Raw genomic sequence first — 22,086 nt, 5'->3', positions numbered from 1 at the left:
ACTTCCTAGTTTGGGTACGCGTCTGCAGCCCGACCTGAGCCAACTCCCACACCCGCAGACCCACTTCCTGCTTTTGTCCAACCCTTTCTTCCTCAACAAATTACAGGATCATTCCACTACAAACCTCTTGATATTCTAGCCCAGATAACTTTGCACCGATACTGGGAGAGTAATCACAGAGTCATAAAATGGCTGGAAAATTCGTGAGATCGAGTAAATTTCGTCATGTCTTCGGGACATCGGCAAAGGCAGAGCAGCAGTTCACTTTTATCCGCGGTGTCAATGATGGAACAACCGACGGACACATCTGTGCAGTCAACCCAAAGTTTGTGGCCCTTGCCACGAAACCCCAGGGCGGAGGTGCCTTCCTTGTATTCAAGCTTGATGAGGTAGAGTACTTTTTCTTTATTAATCGTTGAATATACCTGTTTAGTAATGTTTTTAAGGCACATGGACATGATAGAAGAAAGGGTGGGGCAAGAACTTCCAATTTCTAATCGAATCCACACCGCCGTCGTCTAAAACAAAGTCCAAGGTCGAGATGACTTCAAAAACAATTTCATTTTACTTTTTAGCAATTTTTTTTAATTTTTAATAATAGGCATAATATTTTTTATGAAACTAATTAATTGGAAGTGCAACTTGCCGACACCAGATTACTGTGTTGATTTCCGTGTCCTGCCACCACTTTATAACTATGTTTTTACCAAACAAATGGAATTCCTGATTTGGGTATAAGTTAGAAAAATATTTTTTTTTTTTTAAACAAATGAAAAAGTGGTAGGGGGCCTAGCAGGATATGGTAAATTGGGAAAAGAATAACGCATCTTATTTACCTCAATGAGATCCTTTTTGTAAAAATGAGTGAAAAAGTGGTGGCGTGATACGGAAAGTTATCCGTAAATTGTTCCGATGCATCCTGTTTTTGTCTCTGTTTTTAAGTCTGACGATGACAACAAATGCGCAAATTTGTCAATGTTATAGACTGATAGTTAGTTGCGATTATCATAGCCCTCCATCTTGACGGTCGTACTGTGGGGAGGATGGAGGGTATACTATAATAACGATCATTGAACTATTGAACCGCATTGCAAAGGGGCTAGTGAACCGCATTGCAAAGGGGTGGGCAAGAACTTCCAGTTTCCACTCGAATCCCCGCCGCCATTGCGAAAAAGTCGAGATGACTTCTAGCCTTGCTCAAGGCAGTCGCATTATTCGCTCCGAAAAGACGCGCCGCCGCTGTAAACCCACCCGTATATCCTGTGCGTGGTGCGTGCGATCACACCGCATGGCCCATGGGAACTCTTCGCTTATTATAGTAATGAGGTCAGTGGCTTCAACACAGACCCTACAAGGCTGGCGGCCGACGCATGCGGATAGTGTTCGGGGGCATCGTGTCGTGCGATGTTACGCACAGTGAATACGGGTGGGTTTTTATACAGCGGCGGTCTTTTTTCGGAGTGAATAATTCGACTGCCTTGAGCAAGGCTAGATGACTTCTAGTAAATTACAGTTTAGCCATTATTATTATTTTTATGACACTAACTATTAAATTGGAAGTACATGTACAACTTGCTGGCAGATTCAAAATAATAAATAAACAAAAACATTTCTGTTTCCTGCCATCACTTTATAACTCATTCTTACCAAAAGGAATATCTCTCATTTTAGTAAAATTACATTGCTATAATTGATTTCATAACGAAAGAAAAAGTGGTGGCAGGATTTGGTCCAAAGGTGCGTCCTGTTTTTGTCTCTAGTCTGATGATGACATCAATCAACCGCCCCAATGTTATTGTTATTATTAATCGCCGCCGTGCCGCAACAAAGGGAATTATTATTATTAATTTTTCATCTTATCTGTGTTTTTCGAGCATCAGTTTCATGCCTCAGCTGTGCAATTTTTATATATGGGCACGACTTTCATTTAAAAAAAATTAGCGCAAAGTTTTATCTTGATTTGCACAACTGATTTTGTTTTCCACTTTCAAGTATTGGGCCAAACCACTACATCTCACTAAATACAATTGCATAGAAGCAAACCAAACCAGAGGCTCAATGGACCCTTCCCATGAAGTATGCTAATTACATTCACGCATGCGTACAGACCCTGTTGGTTGGCAACTGCCATAGGGTTGTGCACTAAGCAGACGCGCAATCGCGTCTGCGTGACGCACCCATTACCCGCGATGTTCCCTCAATTTGCCAACCAAATCGTTAGTGCGCACGCGCTATGTGCAATTTACATATTTCATGGGAAGGGTTTATTATGGATCAGCCAATGCTTGGCTGTGTAAAAAAAGAAACATGTTTAGCATCCGGGTTTCTAAAAAAAGGAAGGAGGAGGGGCTTTTTATTTTCAAGATGACCGCCATTCTTTTTAAAATATAAAATATCCATTGTTTTTTCTACTGTTCACACAGCACATAAATGAAAAACGTTTTTTACAAGACATTCAGATTTTTGTTTTTTGCTTAGATCGTTAGAAAATATCCCTTTTTCCTTTAAAAAAAACACCAAAATCATATAAAAAAAAAATTAAAAAGCAGACCGGCCTCTAAAAAAAATATAAATATTAAAAACAGACACAATGTAGAAAATTTAAAATTGTTAAAGAAAATATGTGGATATGACAACAAATGGACAACAATGACAGCAACTCAGACAATGGTTGACAACAATGACGTCCAGCAACTCAAACATGGACGAAAATGACGATGACAATAACGATGACAAAAACTTAGACATTGGCCTTTTTGAGGTATGGTGGACACTGTTTGGTTTGGGTGTATTCAGACAAATTTACCCTAACCTATTTGAAGGATTTGGGTACTTTTTGTAACACAAAACACAATGTCCACAGATTTACATTAAACTTACACTGATTGAAAATAATGATAGTAGAAAGTGTACCTTAAAATATTAGTTGCTGAGGCGCTGTGGTTTTTTAAGTGTCATAGCATTGTGTCGCCATATCTCAAAATGGCTTATAGACAACAATGACAGCAACTCAAAAATAGGAATACAATGACAGAAATTTGGACATCAACAAATAAATCAAGAATAAGGCTTTTAAGCATGTACTTTTTCTTTCTTGCAGCCTTCTCGGGTTGACCCTGATCACCCTCAGGTCAGAGGTCACAAGGGTAAAGTGCTTGACCTAGCGTGGAATCCATTTGACGATAACATCATCGCCAGCGGGGATGAGTATGCAGCCGTATACCTGTGGAACATCCCGGACGAAGGTCTTGACACAGAGAAAGCTCTCGAGCCGATGTTGAAACTTGACTACCATGAGAAGAAGATCGTCAAGCTCATGTGGCATCCAACAGCAGAGAATATCCTTATGACAGCTGGTTAGTCACTAGTTTGTTGGACAAGTTAATGAAAGTGGACAGCTTGCCTTAAAATATTACCTGTATATAGGTGCTGTAGTTTTTGAGAAATGAGTAAAACAAATTCACAAAAATAATTTTTGTCTCAGTGAGACAAAAATTATTTTAGCATGTACATGTACAACGGATTTATGCGACTCGATTGAAAACATTTTTTTTTAATTTTTTTTTTAAACTTGTCGACTAATGAAGCTGGAAGGTCTACATTATATCTTCATTTAAAGTGATTGAGGATTCATAACATGGCCAAAAACTTCAAAGGTACCAAAACCCTTTAACCCTAACTTCTGTCTGACCATTCAATTTCATCCATATATGGTTTTGTTTGAATGAAACACAAATGTAGATCAACTAAGCAGACTGTAGTTATGATATCATGTGGGATAGTTGCATACATTTTGTAAGTTTGACATATTAATATTTGTACATTTATATCCCCTCTCGCTACAGCTCAAGATTGCAAAGTCTTGATCTGGAATCTTGAGAGCGCTAGCGTGATAACAGAAGTCCTTCTACCAGACATGCCTTTTGGTGTTGCCTTCGACTACAATGGCGGTCGCTTTGCAGTCACGGCAAAGGACAAGAAGATTCGCGTGTTCGACTCTCACAGTGGGGCCTTGCAAAAGGTAGGAATCAAGTTTAAAGCTTAAACTCTTTTGTTAACTTGTTTTTTAATTGCTTGAATTCTCTTGAGAGCGTGGCCAGATTGTTTTTCGTTGATACATGTGAAAGAAGTGAATGTCTCTTTGTTAGCAACGAGACAAAAGTCATGAAATTGTTTTGGAGCATATTATAGCTTTTTGTAACCTTTGTTTTTCAAAGCGTGTGACCTTGTACATACTAGGGCTTTTCTGACATGCAAGATACTGCACAGGTCATGTAAAAATGTTTTACATTTTGTTGTGTCACAACTGCCACATAAATTTGAGAGTCATAAAAGTAGAGATCTGTCCCCTCCGGCGTATCAAAAGTTGATATAAATTAGACAGAGCAATATCCATAAAACGTAAGATGTTATATTGTCTTCCATTGAGCTGTGCACAAATCGTGCCTGCAGGAAGTCCAAACTCTGTGGCTCTTTGGAAAACATGTCATGTCACAGATCACACGGTCTATAGTACAACCCAATCTCCAACGATGCATTAATTTACGTAGCAAATAAAGTTGATCAGTAGACTGGTAGACAGCAGGTCTTAAACTAAACGAAGGCAATAGAGGCATTTGCCTTGATGCCCCTGGTCATTGCTTTGGGTGTCCCTGGTGATTTTTCAATAGAAACTTACATTCTCCTCATGAGGGTGCCCTTTTCTAAGGAAACGGTCCTTACACAAACTGCCTTGCCCCAACTAGAGCAAAGTATCAGGTCAGCATGTTGTTATTAACTCAACATAGAACACTTTTTCCATGTTTTCAAATTAGTCAAGTAAATGTACATAAACAATGTATAATTGATATCTTTAATCCATGTACCCTCTTATGCAGGAATGGGACGGACATGAGGGCTCAAAGCCACAGATGGTTACGTTCGTCAAACAGGGAATATTTACTACTGGTTTCGACAAAATGAGTGCCCGGCAATTTGCACTCTGGGATGAGGTAATTGTTTTTAAATTCTTCTGAAAATTCTTCTGAAAATAAACCAATCTTTACTTGTTCTGATGGAAAAACTTGAAAACCTCCCTGACTGTGGAAACCATTTTCCCTATTGTGTTGAATGTAGTACTAAATTTCACCCTGATTTTTTTGTAGAACATTTCCCTGATTGCAAATGTTGGCAGCTCTGTAAAGCACACTAAGCAGGGTGGATGTGCGCATTAACAGACCAGTGTTCTCACTTGGTGTATCTCAACATAGATGCATAAAATAACAAACCTGTGAAAATTTGAGCTCAGTTGGTCGTCAAAGTTGCGAGATAATAATGAAAGAAAAAACACCCTTGTCACACGAAGTTGTGTGCTTTCAGATGCTTCATTTCGACCATCGACACCTCAAAATCTAATTCTGAGGTCTCAAAATTAAATTCATGGAAAATTACTTCTTTCTCGAAAACTGTGTTATTTCAGATGAAGCCGTTTCTCACAATGTTTCATTCTATCAACCCCTCTCCATTTCTTGTTACCAAGTGAGGTTTTATGCTAATAATTATTTTGATTAATTACCAATAGTGTCCACTGCCTTTGAAGGACTTGATACTTTGAAGGTCTTCATGGAATATCCTTTCTGTTTTGTTTTGAGTTGAGTTTTTGTTTTGTTTTTGAGAGAGAGAGTTATTGAATCAAAAACTAAAAGTGTATTTCAACATTCAGTGAATGTTGTTATGAAATGAAATTTTATTTAGTTTTGCGTCATTTATTCATAAACAAAGCATTTTTGTGTTTGGAATGCTCCATTGAAAAAGTGTGTAACATATTTATCTTACAGTGACAGTTTTGAAATAGGCTATCTTATCTTTTCATTTTGTTTTGTCTGCAAATTCATGGCAAGGTTAAGTAAAAACAAATAGTGTCTTCTATCTAATGGGTATTTGCTGTTGATAGTATAAAAGATTGTGAGAAACGGCTCCCGCTGAACGTAATTTTTGGTGAAAAGAAATAATTTCTGACTAAAATATTTGAATTGATTTCGAGACCTCAGCTGAGGTCTCGAATTCAAGCATCTGAAAGCATGCAACTTAGTGTGACCAGGGTGTTTTTTCTTCCATCATTCTGATGCAACTTCCATGATCAATTGAATTCAAATTTTCACATGTTTGTTGTTTTCTGCATGCTGAGATACACCAAGTGAGAAGACTTGCTTTTGACAATTACCATAGGTGTTCAGTGTCTTGAAGCAGAAAATATTGCATGACAGGATATCAGTCACAGATGGCACATGTGACGTGGGCCAGAATTCATAAAGCCTGCATGCACAAAAACTTGTTAAAGGCTGTGGACACTATTGGTAATTACTCAAAATAATTATCAGCATAAAACCTTACTTGGTAACGAGTAATGGGGAGAGGTTGATAGTAGAAAACATTGTGAAAAATGGCTTCCTCTGAAGTGACGCAGTTTTTGAAAAAGAAGTAATTTTTCACGAAATTGATTTAGAGACCTCAAGTTTAGAATTTCAGGTCTCGAAATCAAGCATCTGAAAGCACACAACTTTGTGTGACAAGGGTGTTTTTTTCTTTCATAGTTATCTCCAAACTCCGATGACCAATCGAGCTCAAATTTTCACAGGTTTGTTATTTCATGCATAAGTTGAGATACACCAAGTGAGAAGACTGGTCTTTGACAATTACCAATAGTGTCCAGTGTCTTTAAGCACAGAAATTAATCGCGTAACAGAAACAGGTTACCATCCAAAATTATACTTAAGTTTCAATTGTTGTGACTGATGCCCCTCTAAATTGTTGCTTAGCAAAGACATTTGTCAAGCAGTATTATCTGCTTAACAGCTTAATGAAACTGTGCCATGGTATGTTTGCTGGTGACCTTATTCAGGTAGGCATAGTTTTGTTAAGATGTCATTATCAAAGTTTTTTGTGTTATTAATTTGTGTTGCTTGTTTTTCTTCATAGAAAACTGGAAAGAACAAAGAACTTGATGAAATCGATCAATCTAACGGAGTGAATGTTATAACCTATGATAGGGACACTGGCATGATCTACCTAGCAGCTAAGGTAAGCTAGAAATATGATATTAATTTTGGCTTTTAACCAAACATCCATGTTTGTAAGCACTGTATACTCTCTCGAGACCTTTGAAAAAATTCACAGGCATATTACTTGGTTGGGATTCAAACCCACGACTTTTGCAATTCTAGAGCGGTGTCTTACCAACTAGACAACCATGATTGCCCGGTAGCTAGAGGCAGTTTGAATACTATGTTTTTGGCAGCGGGTACTAAGCTTGGGCGATATCACGATATTATTGAATATCGCGATACTAATTTGGAAACTATTTTGATATCGGATTGATTTGGTTGTAATCGAAATATTGATATTTCGCGATATCAATTAAGTATCGCAATATTCGTGTATGTATTTCCTAGCTGAGACATCTTGCACCCCATAGGTTTGGAGTAAAACCAGAAGAATAGGTCATTAGAACACCTCTCTTATGCTATGACTGTCTCTTCTACAACTTTCACTGGGAGTGTGAAGACGGATGATGTCAAATTTAATTTATCGCGATTATAAAAAAATATATATATATCGCCCAAGCTTATCGGGTACCCAAATATTTATATGAAAAGTAGGCTTTGAAACTTCGCATGGTGGAAGAACAATATTGTAAGGTTTGCGGTTAACACCATGTAATGATAATTTCTAAATGAGTTTGGGTGGTTCTGAAAAGAACCGTTGGTTTTAACTCAACGTTTTAAAAAGTATGATACTACAACAGTGGTCTCCACAACTTCCTTTTTCTGTATTAAAACCATGTGGCTCTGGCTTCATTTCTGGCTGTGACTGTGGCTACGGCTGAAGAGTGGTTTGCACTGCACTCAGGGCTTGAAATAACCCATGGCACCCACAGCAGTTGCCGTGGTGCCCTGTGCTTTTGCTGTGGTGCCCTTTTCAAATAATTTTTTTTATTTTCCTCATAGAAGTGCCCCTTACCCACGGGGGATAGCTGCGCCCCTTCAAGAGCTAAGTTCAAGGCTTGCTCAACTAATAAGAATAAATGTCACTTTGAGCACAAAATTTGTTGCTTTTTATTAATTAGCCGGAAAACATTCATGTTTCTCAGATTGTATTCCTCCTGCCTGGACACAACTGCTCCTGATTTTTGGTGATATCTCAATATTCAGAGAAATATACCAACATTTGTGAATTAATTTGCTTAACCTTAACCTGAGAGTCAAATATATTTCCTCGAAAATGCCAACTGAAAATAAAACTAAAACAGTAATCCATTTAAACCGAAAGCATTGACGATTTTATTTTTGATTTATCCTTCCTTTTTTTATAGGGTGACTCAGTAATCCGCTACTACGAGATCACAGATGAGGCGCCCTACATCTTCTGGTTAAGTTCTTTCCAGGAGAAGCCTCAGACGTTCGCGGCACCAATGCCAAAGCGAGGCTGTGACGTGAATCAGAATGAGGTCATGCGATTTTACCGCATCGAGAAATCCTCAAAGGGAAACACAAATCACTTTGTTGTTATCCCCACGGCGATGACAGTACCGAGAAAGGTGAGGACTGAGATGGTTAATCCTGGACTGATCATTTTAAATGAAAGTTAAAACTCAATTTATTATACCTCAAAATGAGAAGTTAATTTTAACCATTAGAATCAAACATCATCTCGTCTGTTTTACAAAGCTAGCCTCTTGTTAGTCCCGGTTTAGCAGGAGATTCTGTCCTGGCGAACTGTGTACAGACTTCTTCTGATAGCGCCCTCTTTTGAAACCCTGTGAGAAAGGGCTCTCTCTGAAGTGACGTAGTTTTCAAGAAAGAAGTAATTTCCTGCAAATTTGATTTCAAGACCTCAGATTTAGAATTTGAGGTCTTGAAATCAAGCATCTGGAAGCACACAACTGTGTGTGACAAGGTTTTTTTTTATTTCATTATTATCTCGCAACTTCAACGACCCATTGAGCTCAAATTTTCCCAGGTTTGTTATTTTATGCATCTATGTTGAGATACACCGAGTGAGAAGACTAGTCTTTGACAATTAACAATAGTGTCCAGGGTCTTTAAGATTTTCCATGGGAAGTGCCCTTTTGAAAAAATGTAAATGTCCTCCCCCTCTCCAAGATGAGTTCCAGGCCAGGGGGTGGATTTCACAAAGAGTTTGGACAAGTCTTATCTCGAGTTAGGACGAGTGACTGGTACTAACTTGGGACTAGCGTTACGTTTTTAATAACTCCTAGGACTAGTTCTAAGTTGAGGCTATCTTTGTGAAATTGACCCCTTGTACCTTATGCTCTAGTATTATTATTATTGTTAATTTGTATTACTAATCCTTCATCTATTGTCTGTACCCCGTATTTGATATGAGTCAATGACTATGAGTCAATGATTATGAGTCAATGATTATGAGTCAATGATTATGAGTCAATGATTATGAGTCAATGATTATGAGTCAATGATTATGAGTCAATGATTATGAGTCAATGATTATCTGTCAATGATTATCTGTCAATGATTATGAGTCAATGATTATCTGTCAATGATTATCTGTCAATGATTATGAGTCAATGATTATGAGTCAATGATTATCTGTCGATGATTATCTGTCAATGATTATCTGTCACTTTATATCTCATTTTTATTTGTGCATTTTCCATTTTTCAGTTGTTAACTTTACTAGTGGTCAACAATTTTGGTTTTTGCCGTTATTATAATTTATAACATTAACTAGACACAATTGCATTTGTGCACAAATGCAGAGCTGTTTCGTTAATAACAATTTAAATTTTGTCAACTGAATTTGAAATTTATTCTTTTTTTAAAGCAGTTATGACTAATCCAGGCTATTAAAAAAAAATTTGGATTATACCATGTTCGGATAGCAATTTATTCGTTAAAGGTGCAAAAATTGAAAAAATCATAAAATATCGTGTGATGACGTCACTATGACGTCATTTCACAATTCACGAGAGCTTGCCAATATCTAACAACCTACCAAGTTTCAACATAATCGCATAATTACTTAGAGAGTTATATTAGTTCAAAAAGTGCACCTTTAAGGCCGCGTCACGTGACCCCCAATGACGTCATTGATCTGAAACTTCACACATATGATGGCTGCCTGACAGTTAACATGTGTGTAAAATTTGAAGTGATTACAAAAAACTTCACCACACACATCTTCAAAAAGTCCATTTTGACGAGTTTTCAACCTGCCGCTAGAGGGCGCCGTTGCATTTTGTGACGTCATTGGTATTTTTTTTGAACTGCCCACCCTTGCCACGCACTAACATCGTTAAAAGCAACTTCATATCTTTTTCCAATTTTGAATTAGAGGGCCACTTCCGGTTTCGACCGGAAGTAGAGGTCATGTGAGGTCACGCACACGAAACAAAATGAAGACCTTATTTATTCCTCCCCAATCCCGCAAACAGAAACCTACGGTCTCTTGTGGCTGATTTGTTATAAATTTTCAAACATTTAAAATACAACACCTTTAAGATGACGTCACGTGACTTCTGATTATGTCATAATGACATCCTTGTTTCGCAATGATCATTGCACCAATACCTTTCATCCCTGAAAATTTCATTGCAATTGCTCTTTGGGAACATTGCAAATCAGCACTTATATGAAATTTTTCTGAAGATGACAAATAAAAAAAAAAACTAGACATGATTGCATTTGTGCACAAATGCAGAGCTGTTTCGTTAATAACAATTTAAATTTTGTCACCTGAATTTGAAATTTATTCTTTTTTTAAAGCAGTTATAAATAATCCAGGCTTTTAAAAAAAAAAAATTGGATTATACCATGTTCGGATAGCAATTTATTCGTTAAAGGTGCAAAAATCGAAAAAATCATAAAATATCGTGTGATGACGTCACTATGACGTCATTTCACAATTCACGGGAGCTTGCCAATATCTAACAACCTACCAAGTTTCAACATAATCGCATAATTACTTAGAGAGTTATATTAGTTCAAAAAGTGCACCTTTAAGGCCGCGTCACGTGACCCCCAATGACGTCATTGATCTGAAACTTCACACATATGATGGCTGCCTGACAGTTAACATGTGTGTAAAATTTGAAGTGATTACAAAAAACTTCACCACACACATCTTCAAAAAGTCCATTTTGACGAGTTTTCAACCTGCCGCTAGAGGGCGCCGTTGCATTTTGTGACGTCATTGGTATTTTTTTTGAACTGCCCACCCTTGCCACGCACTAACATCGTTAAAAGCAACTTCATATCTTTTTCCAATTTTGAATTAGAGGGCCACTTCCGGTTTCGACCGGAAGTAGAGGTCATGTGAGGTCACGCACACGAAACAAAATGAAGACCTTATTTATTCCTCCCCAATCCCGCAAACAGAAACCTACGGTCTCTTGTGGCTGATTTGTTATAAATTTTCAAACATTTAAAATACAACACCTTTAAGATGACGTCACGTGACTTCTGATTATGTCATAATGACATCCTTGTTTCGCAATGATCATTGCACCAATACCTTTCATCCCTGAAAATTTCATTGCAATTGCTCTTTGGGAACATTGCAAATCAGCACTTATATGAAATTTTTCTGAAGATGACAATTAAAAAAAAAACTAGACATGATTGCATTTGTGCACAAATGCAGAGCTGTTTCGTTAATAACAATTTAAATTTTGTCACCTGAATTTGAAATTTATTCTTTTTTTAAAGCAGTTATAAATAATCCAGGCTTTTAAAAAAAAAAATTGGATTATACCATGTTCGGATAGCAATTTATTCGTTAAAGGTGCAAAAATCGAAAAAATCATAAAATATCGTGTGATGACGTCACTATGACGTCATTTCACAATTCACGGGAGCTTGCCAATATCTAACAACCTACCAAGTTTCAACATAATCGCATAATTACTTAGAGAGTTATATTAGTTCAAAAAGTGCACCTTTAAGGCCGCGTCACGTGACCCCATATGACGTCATTGATCTGAAACTTCACACATATGATGGCTGCCTGACAGTTAACGTGTGTGTAAAATTTGAAGTGATTACAAAAAACTTCACCACACACATCTTCAAAAATTCCATTTTGACGAGTTTTCAACCTGCCGCTAGAGGGCGCCGTTGCATTTTGTGACGTCATTGGTATTTTTTTTTAACTGCCCACCCTTGCCACGCACTAACATCAATAAAAGCAACTTCATATCTTTTTCCAATTTTGAATTAGAGGGCCACTTCCGGTTTCGACCGGAAGTAGAGGTCATGTGAGGTCACGAACACGAAACAAAATGAAGACCTTATTTATCCCTCCCCAATCCCGCAAACAGAAACCTACGGTCTCTTGTGGCTGATTTGTTATAAATTTTCAAACATTTAAAATACAACACCTCTAAGATGACGTCACGTGACTTCTGATTATGCCATAATGACATCCTTGTTTCGCAATGATCATTGCACCAATACCTTTCATCCCTGAAAATTTCATTGCAATTGCTCTTTGGGAACATTGCAAATCAGCACTTATATGGAATTTTTCTGAAGATGACAAATAAAAAATAAAAAAATAATAATAAAAAAAACTTTAACAAAAACAAGAGCTGTTTCGCTGCGCTGCGCTACGAAACAGCTAATAATAATAATAAAAAAAACTTTAACAAAAACAAGAGCTGTTTCGCTGCGCTTCGCTACGAAACAGCTAATAATAAAAAAAACTGACAGTAGCCCCTTTATAGTGCCAGTATCTTACTTATAATTGTAGTAGTCTTACTTTTAATTTTGTGCTTGCCTTTTTATAAATAGGTGAAACGTAACGATGAAACAGTTGCAAAGATAAAATGTGTATTTTGCCTTTAAAACTATTTATCAGAACGTCTTATTTGGGGTCTTTTTTATTTAAGTCGGATCTCTTTCAAGATGACTTGTTCCCAGACACCCCCGGGTACGAGGCAGCACTAACCGCTGATCAGTGGGAGGAGGGTGCAACTAAAGACCCCATTCTGGTCTCCCTAAAGACTGGCTTCAAGCCTAAGGTGAAGGAAGTCCGTGTAGGGAAGACGGTTAACAAGGTATCAGGGTTCACCAAGAAGGTTCACAGTGGAGACTCTTCAGCGGCAGCATCAGGAGCCAGTAGCACAGTAAGTAGATTCATCTGGGCCCAATTTCATAGAGCTGCTAAGCACAAAAATTTGCTTAGCATGAAATCTCTTCCTTGATAGAAACAGGATTATCAACCAGATTTCCATTTGTTGCATATTGCTTGTTACTGGTATTCAGCTGTTGTTTGCTTATTCTAACAATCACGAGGAAATTTGGTTGGTAATCTTGTTTTTATCTAGGAAGAAATTTCATGCTAAGCAAATTTTTTTGGGCCCTGGTGCTGAAGTTAACTTTCATAAAGCCTGTAAGCAGAGTTTGTCTGCTTATTGACCACTTCTAATTACTGTCTCTATTTCATTACCGCTAATGAGTGACGCAACAATCCAAGTCCATTTTGTAAACATGAACACGCTTTTATATCTTTAGTGAGAGCAAAAACGTTCCTACTGTTAATGAAATTAGGCGCCGGTTTTAAACAGCTGGTCGAACTTTGGTGTGGGAAATGACTTTGGTTGCCAACTTTATTCCAACCATCACTTTCAAATTAAAATGTGCCAGTTTTCCAAAAACCGTGCCATGACTTCAATCCCCCATGGCATTTTGAAATTTTGTTTTTCCAACATGATTTATTTTTGTTTCCATAGGAACTGAAGGCCCTTCAGGATGAGGTCAAGTCCCTCAAGTCCACGGTGAGCGAGAACACAAGCACCATCAAGGAGCTGCAGAGCAAGCTGGACGACCTCGCCGCTAAGGTGGGCAGTTCAAATTAGAGTGAGAGACCATTGGAGAGCGAGCCATGGGTTAACCATGTATGTATGCATTACTCAGTTCATCAGACTATTTCCCTCAGACTACACATCTCATGCACCAATGTTCAGATTCACCAGGGCCTAATTTCATATAGCTGCTAAGCACAACAATTTGCTAAGCGTGAAATGTTTGCCTTGATTAAAAAAAAAACAGGATTACCAACCAAATTTCCATGTGATTTTCAGGATGAGCAAATAACAGCTGAATACCAGTAACAAGCAATATGCAACAAATGGAATTAGGTGGTATTCCTGTTTTTATTAAAGAAAAAATTTCATGCTAAGCAAATTTCTGTGCTAAGCAGCTCTAAGAAACTGGGCCCTGGGCCCAGGCAAAGAAGCACCAACATGAAATGATGTGGTCTTGGCCCAATTGTATTTAGCCTGTAGGTACATGTACAAAATCTTGCTTATCACAGACAATGGTGCTTAGCAGGAACAGGTTTCATAAGGTTTATACTATTGCCACCGGTATCCGGCGCATTTCATGCTTAGCAAATAATTTTGCTGAGCCGTATTTTCTTTTTAACAGCTTTATCAAATTGGGCCCTGGTGGTATCAACAACATGGGGTCTGTAATTTGTGTACAGGGCATTAAGTACATGTAAATACACAGAGTGTGTGAGTGATTGGATAAGACTGAGTACATGATACATGTTAAATTGGCATGTACCTTTCAATAAATAAACATTTCAAAATATTAACAGCTCTCAAATAAATTTGTATCAAGTCCTAATTTAAAACAAGTTATTTAAAAATTAAAGGAACAAACATTTATTGATTACATACTCTATAGTAGGAATAGTGAGTACGGTTGGCTTGTGCGTAAGGCGCTCGCCTCTCACCAAGGTGACCCCGGTTCGATTCCCGTCCAGGGCGATATGTGAGTTGAGTTGTGCGTTGGTTCTCTGCTGTGCCACGAGGGTTTTCCAGACCATCCGGTTTTCCTCCCTCGGGAAAAATCAAATACTTTCGATCTTGGCTTGGCTGTGTGGTCGTAATGGGTTGATGTGGCTGGCAGCCAAAGGCGCCCTTGCATGCCTGCTTCTCGAACACAGTGTTGCCTCGTCCTTCGCAATTCAGCTCATAGCTGTGAGTAAGGATGATTAGCCCCCCCAAATTATTATTATTATAATATTGAGTACGTGGATTCTGTACACCCTGTGTTTGAGCGATAGGCACAGTTGGGGTTGACCTGCTGTTGACAAGTTTCCCTGTAACAGAACACCGTGAGTAACGAGTAGTCACTTGTACGTCTATGTCCGATGTGGTGCGCTCACACACTTACTTAGCACAGGAAAATATTGCTTAGCAGCAACAGGAATACTGAGGTTATCACTTAAAATGCCACATAATTAACCACAAAAACTCTAACCACAGAAAATAAGCTTGCTTAGCAATAACGGTTCACCAGCCAGAATACCTTGTCGTTCACATGTTGTGAATGGTACCGCCTGTTGACTATCTTTGCAATTATTTCTGCTTAACTGCATCAAGCTCTTAAAAAATTATCACCCTGGGGTTGATTTCACAAAGATAGTCCTAACTTAGGACTAGTCCTAAGACTCTTTAAGAGCTATAAAAGACTTAAGGCTAGTCCTAAGTTAGGACAAGCTACTCAGCCTCTTGGGATAAGACTAGTCCCAACTCTGTGTGAAATCCACCCCAGGAACCGCAATTTTATAGCAAATATTTTGCTGCGCAGCAACAGAATACAGCTCACAATGTAATTTAATTTTCAGAATGGATGTTTTTTTTCTAAAAGGGCTTTTCGCGATGGCTCCAAGGTTAAAGGGCACGTTTACGACAAAATTTTGATTAAAACATTTGAAGAGGCACCAAGGCTTCCGTGAAGTATCAGGCTTGTTTTAACTGATAATGTCTTTCAAATACATGTATTTGTAAAAAAGGACCAGTTATTTATATGCACCAAATCCTGATTTCCTCAAAACAAATAGTGAAATCATTCTTACTCTTTAAAAACAGTCTTATAGATATTGCGTCAACTAAGCTCTCTTAACATGACAAGACTTGTTTATTTAAGTAAACAAATCTCTATATATATCTTTTGTAGTTTTGATTATGAGTTTCAACCAAGACTCAATTTGTAGTGGCCATATCCAATCAAATACATGACATGAAGCTGATAAGTGTGTAATTGTTGCAGTTGCACTAAGTTTGGACGAGGGGCCAATTTCATAGAGCTTCTTGACACACAAAAATTGCTTAGCACAGCAATCTTTTGGTGTTAGCTTAAACTGGTTACCTCTCCAAATGCCATGGGAATGCACTACATTTGTAAATCCCACTGGTTTCCTGCCAACCCTTGCTTAACAGGTAAAATCATTGAGAATTGTCTGCAATGAGTGTTCAATAAGATTGAAGGAGGATGCAAGTGTAGTCGCTGCACAAATCATTTTGGCCTATCACTTCCTATGAGGTTGCTTTTTCTATATCGGGCGGATATGGCAAAAAAATACCACATCCCCTTTCTCGATATATAACAACTTCTGATATCCTGTTATGCCTCACAATCTCTAATATATGCCTCCTGACATAGTATTATATAATTATGTTCTATTTATTTTTCATTTATTATCAGTAAAATAGAGTGTTGTTATAAAGTAGTACCACATGAAATACTTGATTCCATGGCATAAAATGGGGCAGTAGTTGGGAACTTTTTTAGACCCTTTTTTTTTTTAAGCTTGTCGATTTTGTGGAGATTTCTGGAGAAAATATCATACATGTATTAAGTTGAAAACAAACAGTTTTTATAAGTCGTTTCAACTTAATTGGTAAATAAATAAAATCAAAATTTTAGTCCAGGCGGAAATAAAGTGTGAACCTTTAAAAGAAATGGAAGGTATAATGACTTCCAAGAGAACAATGACACGAACGTGACTGCTAGTGTAGACTTTACCTTTAAACAATATTAGACAAATTGATGCTACATGTACCTTAATATTTAGCTGATAAAATATGTATTTAAACCAAGTGAATGTGCCTTCCTTTATAATTGTTAACATGTAGACAACTCGTCTGGCAGCTTCCTGTAATTGAGTTTAGATAGAGACGCATTTTTTCGTGTTTTTTTTCACAACTTTTTTCTTTTCTTTTTCAAAATGGCATAATTTTGATCTTTGTATGAATTCGAATGATATGATTATTATTATATAATAACATATGCAATCAATGTTTGCTCCTGAGAATAAGTAATGTTTTAGTGCCCGACCTGATTTTACACCGCTGTCTGGGCCCCTGATGGCCAATGACAAATCGCATGGTGTGAATTAACTTTAAAAGGTACCAGTCTGCTATTGATATGATACCTCACTCAGGTACTCTGCAAGCAGAGAAGAAACTTTTTGTCTTTTTTTCCTGAAATCAAATTCTGAACTTTGAATCATTTATGACAGTCAAAGAAAGTTTCTTTTCCTTATGGCACATGCTTTGAAGATTAATTTAGCAAAGCTCATCTAGGATAATCAGTTTTAAAAAAAGGATAACGATTTTCTCTTCCAATGAAATAATGCTAATAACATTTGTGCATGCATAGAGATGCTTGGTCAGCCAACACCATAGAGTTGGGTCCTAGTCAGATGAAGAAAACCACTTGCAACATGCCACCAGTAGCCCAAAAGGCACGTTGTTTCCTTGTTTGCGCAACAGTTGTGTTAGTACACACGCTTGATGTGTAATTTGCATATTTCATGGGAAAGGTCCATTGGCTCATTGGTAATTGCATGTATTTGAAAATATTTGCACGAATTATATGCATATATTTGCATATGGTATGTTTTGCATTCAAGTGACTATAACTGCTAACAAATTGTTCCAACAATTTTCCCGTAGTACTTTGTTCTTTCCATTGTACCGAGGTAGTTTGTTTACCTAGATATCGTTAAAGTTAAGCAACTTCATAAGGATGAACGATGGCAATGTATTAATGTTTTTAATGGCTACATAAATGCTACATAATCGAGCATAAGTGTATATCATATACATTATAATGTGGAGTTAATTGGGCCTCCAATTTGCAAATCATGATTTGTATAATGTATATATATATAATTTGCTATAAAACCAAAGGAGATTAAAAATCGGGGGTTTATAAAAAATAAATTAAAAAATAAATGAGTAACATTTTAGTGGACTATTTACTAACCTGTATAGATTGATGCTTATTTCATAAAAAAAAAACTTTTAGTAGATAACTCATTTGATAGATATTTGCTTTGGGGATTGTTGAATTTTCTACTTAATTTTAGACACAAAAATATATTATTTAAGGTGTTTTACAAAAGTATTACTTGACATTCGTCCTTGAGCGTTTCGGAAAGTGTCCAGTGATTTCTGTTTTGTTGACGCTCGGTACTACCAGTGTGTTTGGTTTCAGGGAAAAGTCCATTTTTATTTTGCTTACAAAATCATTTGGTATGTAGAATACCAAAATGTAATTCTGTTCTGCCGTTTTGTTGTCTGTATTTAACAAATGAAGTTAAAAAAAACATTGGTGTTCTAGATTTGAAGTTTGTGAACTTGAGAGTTAGTGTAGGGCAGGACACAATTTTATGGAGCTGCTTAAGCACTAGCAGCAAATACTGCTTAAAAATTTTCTGCTAAGCAATAATGGGTAGGACACCAGTCAGAGATTGTACATGTGACATGCCATTTTGGTAACCTTATTCTGGAAAGCATATGTTAATTTTGCATAGCTACCTTTTGTGCTTACAAAGAGCTACTTAAGCAACAAATATTGCTTAACAATTTTCTGCTAACCCAAAAAATAATCGGAAGAAAAGTCACAAAAATCATGTGTGGAATGGTATTTTGGCTGGTAACCTTCCTGTTGTAAGCTTAATTTTGTTGTGCTTATTGTTATGCTTAAGTAGCTCTCTGAAATTTGACCCCAGGTCTATCTCCCGTTCAGGTACCCACTTCATCCCTAAGGCTCCTTGCCTCACTTGAGTGAGGCCATGTCCGAATAGGCGGCTACAGCTACGGCTATGGCTAGTTTCCCGTGTATCACGCGTTAGGTATAGGATGTCCTTAGCAACAGCCAGAGCCAAAGTTGTAGCCGCCGAATTTGGATATGGCCCAAGTCCCAGTATAGAAACAAAATGAGATACTGGAAAGTTATCAGAGGGGGATACTTTAAAATGCTAGGTGGCAGCAAACTTATCAATTAAATTATCATTGTTAACAGATATTACGGAGAACAATAAATTTTACATGGTAAGTCTGCTGCCAGCGAGCATCCTAAAAGTCCCCTGCATTATATACCGGTACATAATGTTTATGTATGTATATCATTTCCTTTTTATCCTATCGAAGAGTACGCAGCCTTGAGCAAAGGGGATGTTGCTTTTCCTCCATCCGGGCAAGTGGTGACTGATAGGTGAAGATAAGGTCATTGGGTTTTAGATTTCAATTTCATTGGTGTGTTGGGTTTGTGCCATAGAGGGCGCTATCGCAACAGGCTTTCAAATATAAATCGATGTGCGCTATTATTTACAATGTAAACCTGGATAAGATTTAGTTATTTAATAATAGAGACTTGTCATAGTGCAGCCATCTTGTATTTCTATCTGTCACTCAATTCAATAGACCCTTCCCACGAAATCTGTAAATTGCATTTCAGGCGTGCGTTTTGGCAAAATGAATTAACATTCGCTTTTTTGTATGGGGATGATGGCAGACGCGTTTGTGCGTCTGCTTAGTGCACATTTCTGTGGGCATGTGTGAATGTAATTAGCATTTTTCATGGGAAGGGTCCATTATGGTAGGCCGTTTCCGACTTGACGGCTACTGCTATGGCTCTGCCTGGATTATCGCGTCACTATGTGTTGAAGTATAGGACTCCCTTAGCAACAGCCGTAGCCGCAATTATGATACGGACTAAAGCCCGGTTTACACAATTCCTGCGAATGCAAGGTGAAGTTTCGGTGACGCAATAAAATCTGTATGCGATGTTTCACCTGAGACGCTCCCATGAAAGTATGAACCGGGCTTCAGAAGGGGTATGAAATGAGTAATCTCGATGTGGCTGCAGCTATTGGCTGCAGTTGTGTAGCCATAGCCGAAGTGTTCAATCGGTGGAACTAAAACTGGGTTTGCAAATACATGCAGTGTGTCCTCTTTCTGTTGAATGAAAACTGCTATTGATAATGATTTGCATACATGGATTGTAGAACAAAGATGGCTGTGGGACAAGACAAATTATTCCTACTTTAACCAGGAAAACTATGTTTTTTTCTATCCAACTTGAAAAACCTTCTGAACTGTGCCATGTTTACAGCACTACATGTAGCAATCTAATTGTAAATATACTTTTGAGTTTCATGCAAATTTAATTTCGTTTTTAGAAATAAATGACTCCCTGTGTGGTTTTTATGGTGTCATGAAATGTTCTTCCCGTTTTATGGAAATTTTCCATAGTCGAAATTGAATTTTGCTTCTTTTGTATAACTCAATCATATGAATAATAAACACTGTTTATTAATAAATCTGACTTTTCTTGTTTCTTTACATGTCTGTGTGATTTGAATGTATCTGTTTAGGAGACGTTCCACATTACATACGACACTAGCACACTAGTCGTAATGTCCAGAATAAAGCTCTGCATTTTTCTTACCATAGCTAATACATTTATGGATTGAATTGGGCGTTACTTATGTCAAGCATACACGCGTATAATTGGGCTATGAGCAACTCTGGGCCAATGGTAGTTTTTCACGCCGTTTCATTAGCGATAGCGGCCAAGGCAAGCATTCTATTAACACGCCTTGAGGCTTGTGAATTACTGGCTTATGGCAGCTCTCTGGATTAAGTTACTCTGGAGTAATTTGTTCTTTGAAGATGTTTTTTACATGTGTGAGCTGCCTGTGAGCCAGTGTTTTAAATTTGACAGCTAATTCTTCTTGTGTATAAAGCTGTTCATAATTTGGCTCCGGTATATCTCCAAGACCTCATAGCCCTTCGTTCTTCTTCACTTTCATCAGCTCCCCGACGCCTTCGCTCTTTTTCAATCGCTCATTTCCAGCTTTCACCGGGACCCCGCACCATGACACGCTATGGCGATCGGGCCTTTTCAGTCATAGCTCCAACACTTTGGAACAAGCTACCCACCCACATTCAAGCAGCTTCTTCATTGGACACTTTCAAATCTCAACTTAAAACGCATCTGTTTTGTCAATCTGGTTATAGCGCTTAGAAACATCCGTATTAAGCGCTCTATAAATGTAATTATTATTACTATAATGAGTGCAAGTAGGCCTACCGTTGTACAACAAACATTGTCTGTAAAATATACAATTAAATAATCTAACACCGTTGACAATGTTGGATTTGAGGCATTGTATTTTGGGATATTTTCAGAGTTCAGGACAATTCCCAAATTCCAAAAAGCTACTCCACAGTAGAATATGGACCTGTTTCATGCAACTCCATCTTGGTCATGTTCATCGTATCGAATAACAACAATAATGAATGCTGATAATCATTTTGCAAATATGAACCAGACTATTTTTTTTTCGTCCAGCCTCGGTTTGATAACATTGATATCAATGAGATAATCTCAAGATGGCTGCACCATGATAAAGGTCTATAGCAAGACAAGACCGTCCTCAAAAGAACAGCATTTACCTAGCAAGTAGATCAGCAGAAACATACATTGTTGCCATGCTTTTCAATTCAAAATTTACACATACGAACGATGGATGTAGTGTAGCAGACGACAATAATTATCCACTCCTAAACATTCCTGCCGTGTAGCGCAACACGTAACACCTGTTGGAACTTTGAGAGCCAATCAAATTGCTCCATTGCAAAAAACAGCGGCAACGTACATGTAATACAATTTGCTTTGAGACGTGTGTTGTGTTCATTCCGCTTTGTATGCGAGAGTATAGCCATTTTGTTACAATGCGAATTCTATAGCATCCACAACATTTATTGTAGCAGACGAAGTTGGATTAGGCATAGATTAAGTGATCAGTGTGTGCTACCAACAATAACGTATGAAGCAGAAACATGGAGAGCAACAACACCGATGAAAACATGAACTCCGGACAGCACAGCTTTGGCAACAGAGAGAAAAAAATGCTACATATCTCAATCCCAGACAAGATTAAACAGACAGAAACGCGAGAGGAAACTGGCAAGAGACATCG

At 37.7% G+C, this 22,086-nt stretch overlaps 1 protein-coding gene across 1 annotated transcript; it reads left to right on the top strand.

Annotated features, from left to right (window-relative positions):
* The first annotated feature begins 25 nt into the window (after nt 1-25).
* Nucleotides 26-20,421, top strand: LOC139938049 (coronin-1A-like). The gene is made up of 8 exons (XM_071933404.1): nt 26-389; nt 3,101-3,356; nt 3,846-4,021; nt 4,878-4,991; nt 6,958-7,059; nt 8,351-8,575; nt 12,905-13,141; nt 13,748-20,421. Exons 1-8 carry the CDS (start codon nt 189-191, stop codon nt 13,871-13,873), a joined length of 1,437 nt encoding a protein of 478 aa, XP_071789505.1. The 5' UTR covers nt 26-188; the 3' UTR covers nt 13,874-20,421.
* The last annotated feature ends 1,665 nt before the right edge of the window (nt 20,422-22,086 follow it).

Source organism: Asterias amurensis, chromosome 6 (genome assembly GCF_032118995.1).
Source record: "Asterias amurensis chromosome 6, ASM3211899v1".
NCBI lineage: Eukaryota > Metazoa > Echinodermata > Asteroidea > Forcipulatida > Asteriidae > Asterias > Asterias amurensis.
The sequence above is the reverse complement of the archived record's forward strand: the minus strand, read 5'-3'. Positions and strand labels throughout refer to the sequence as shown.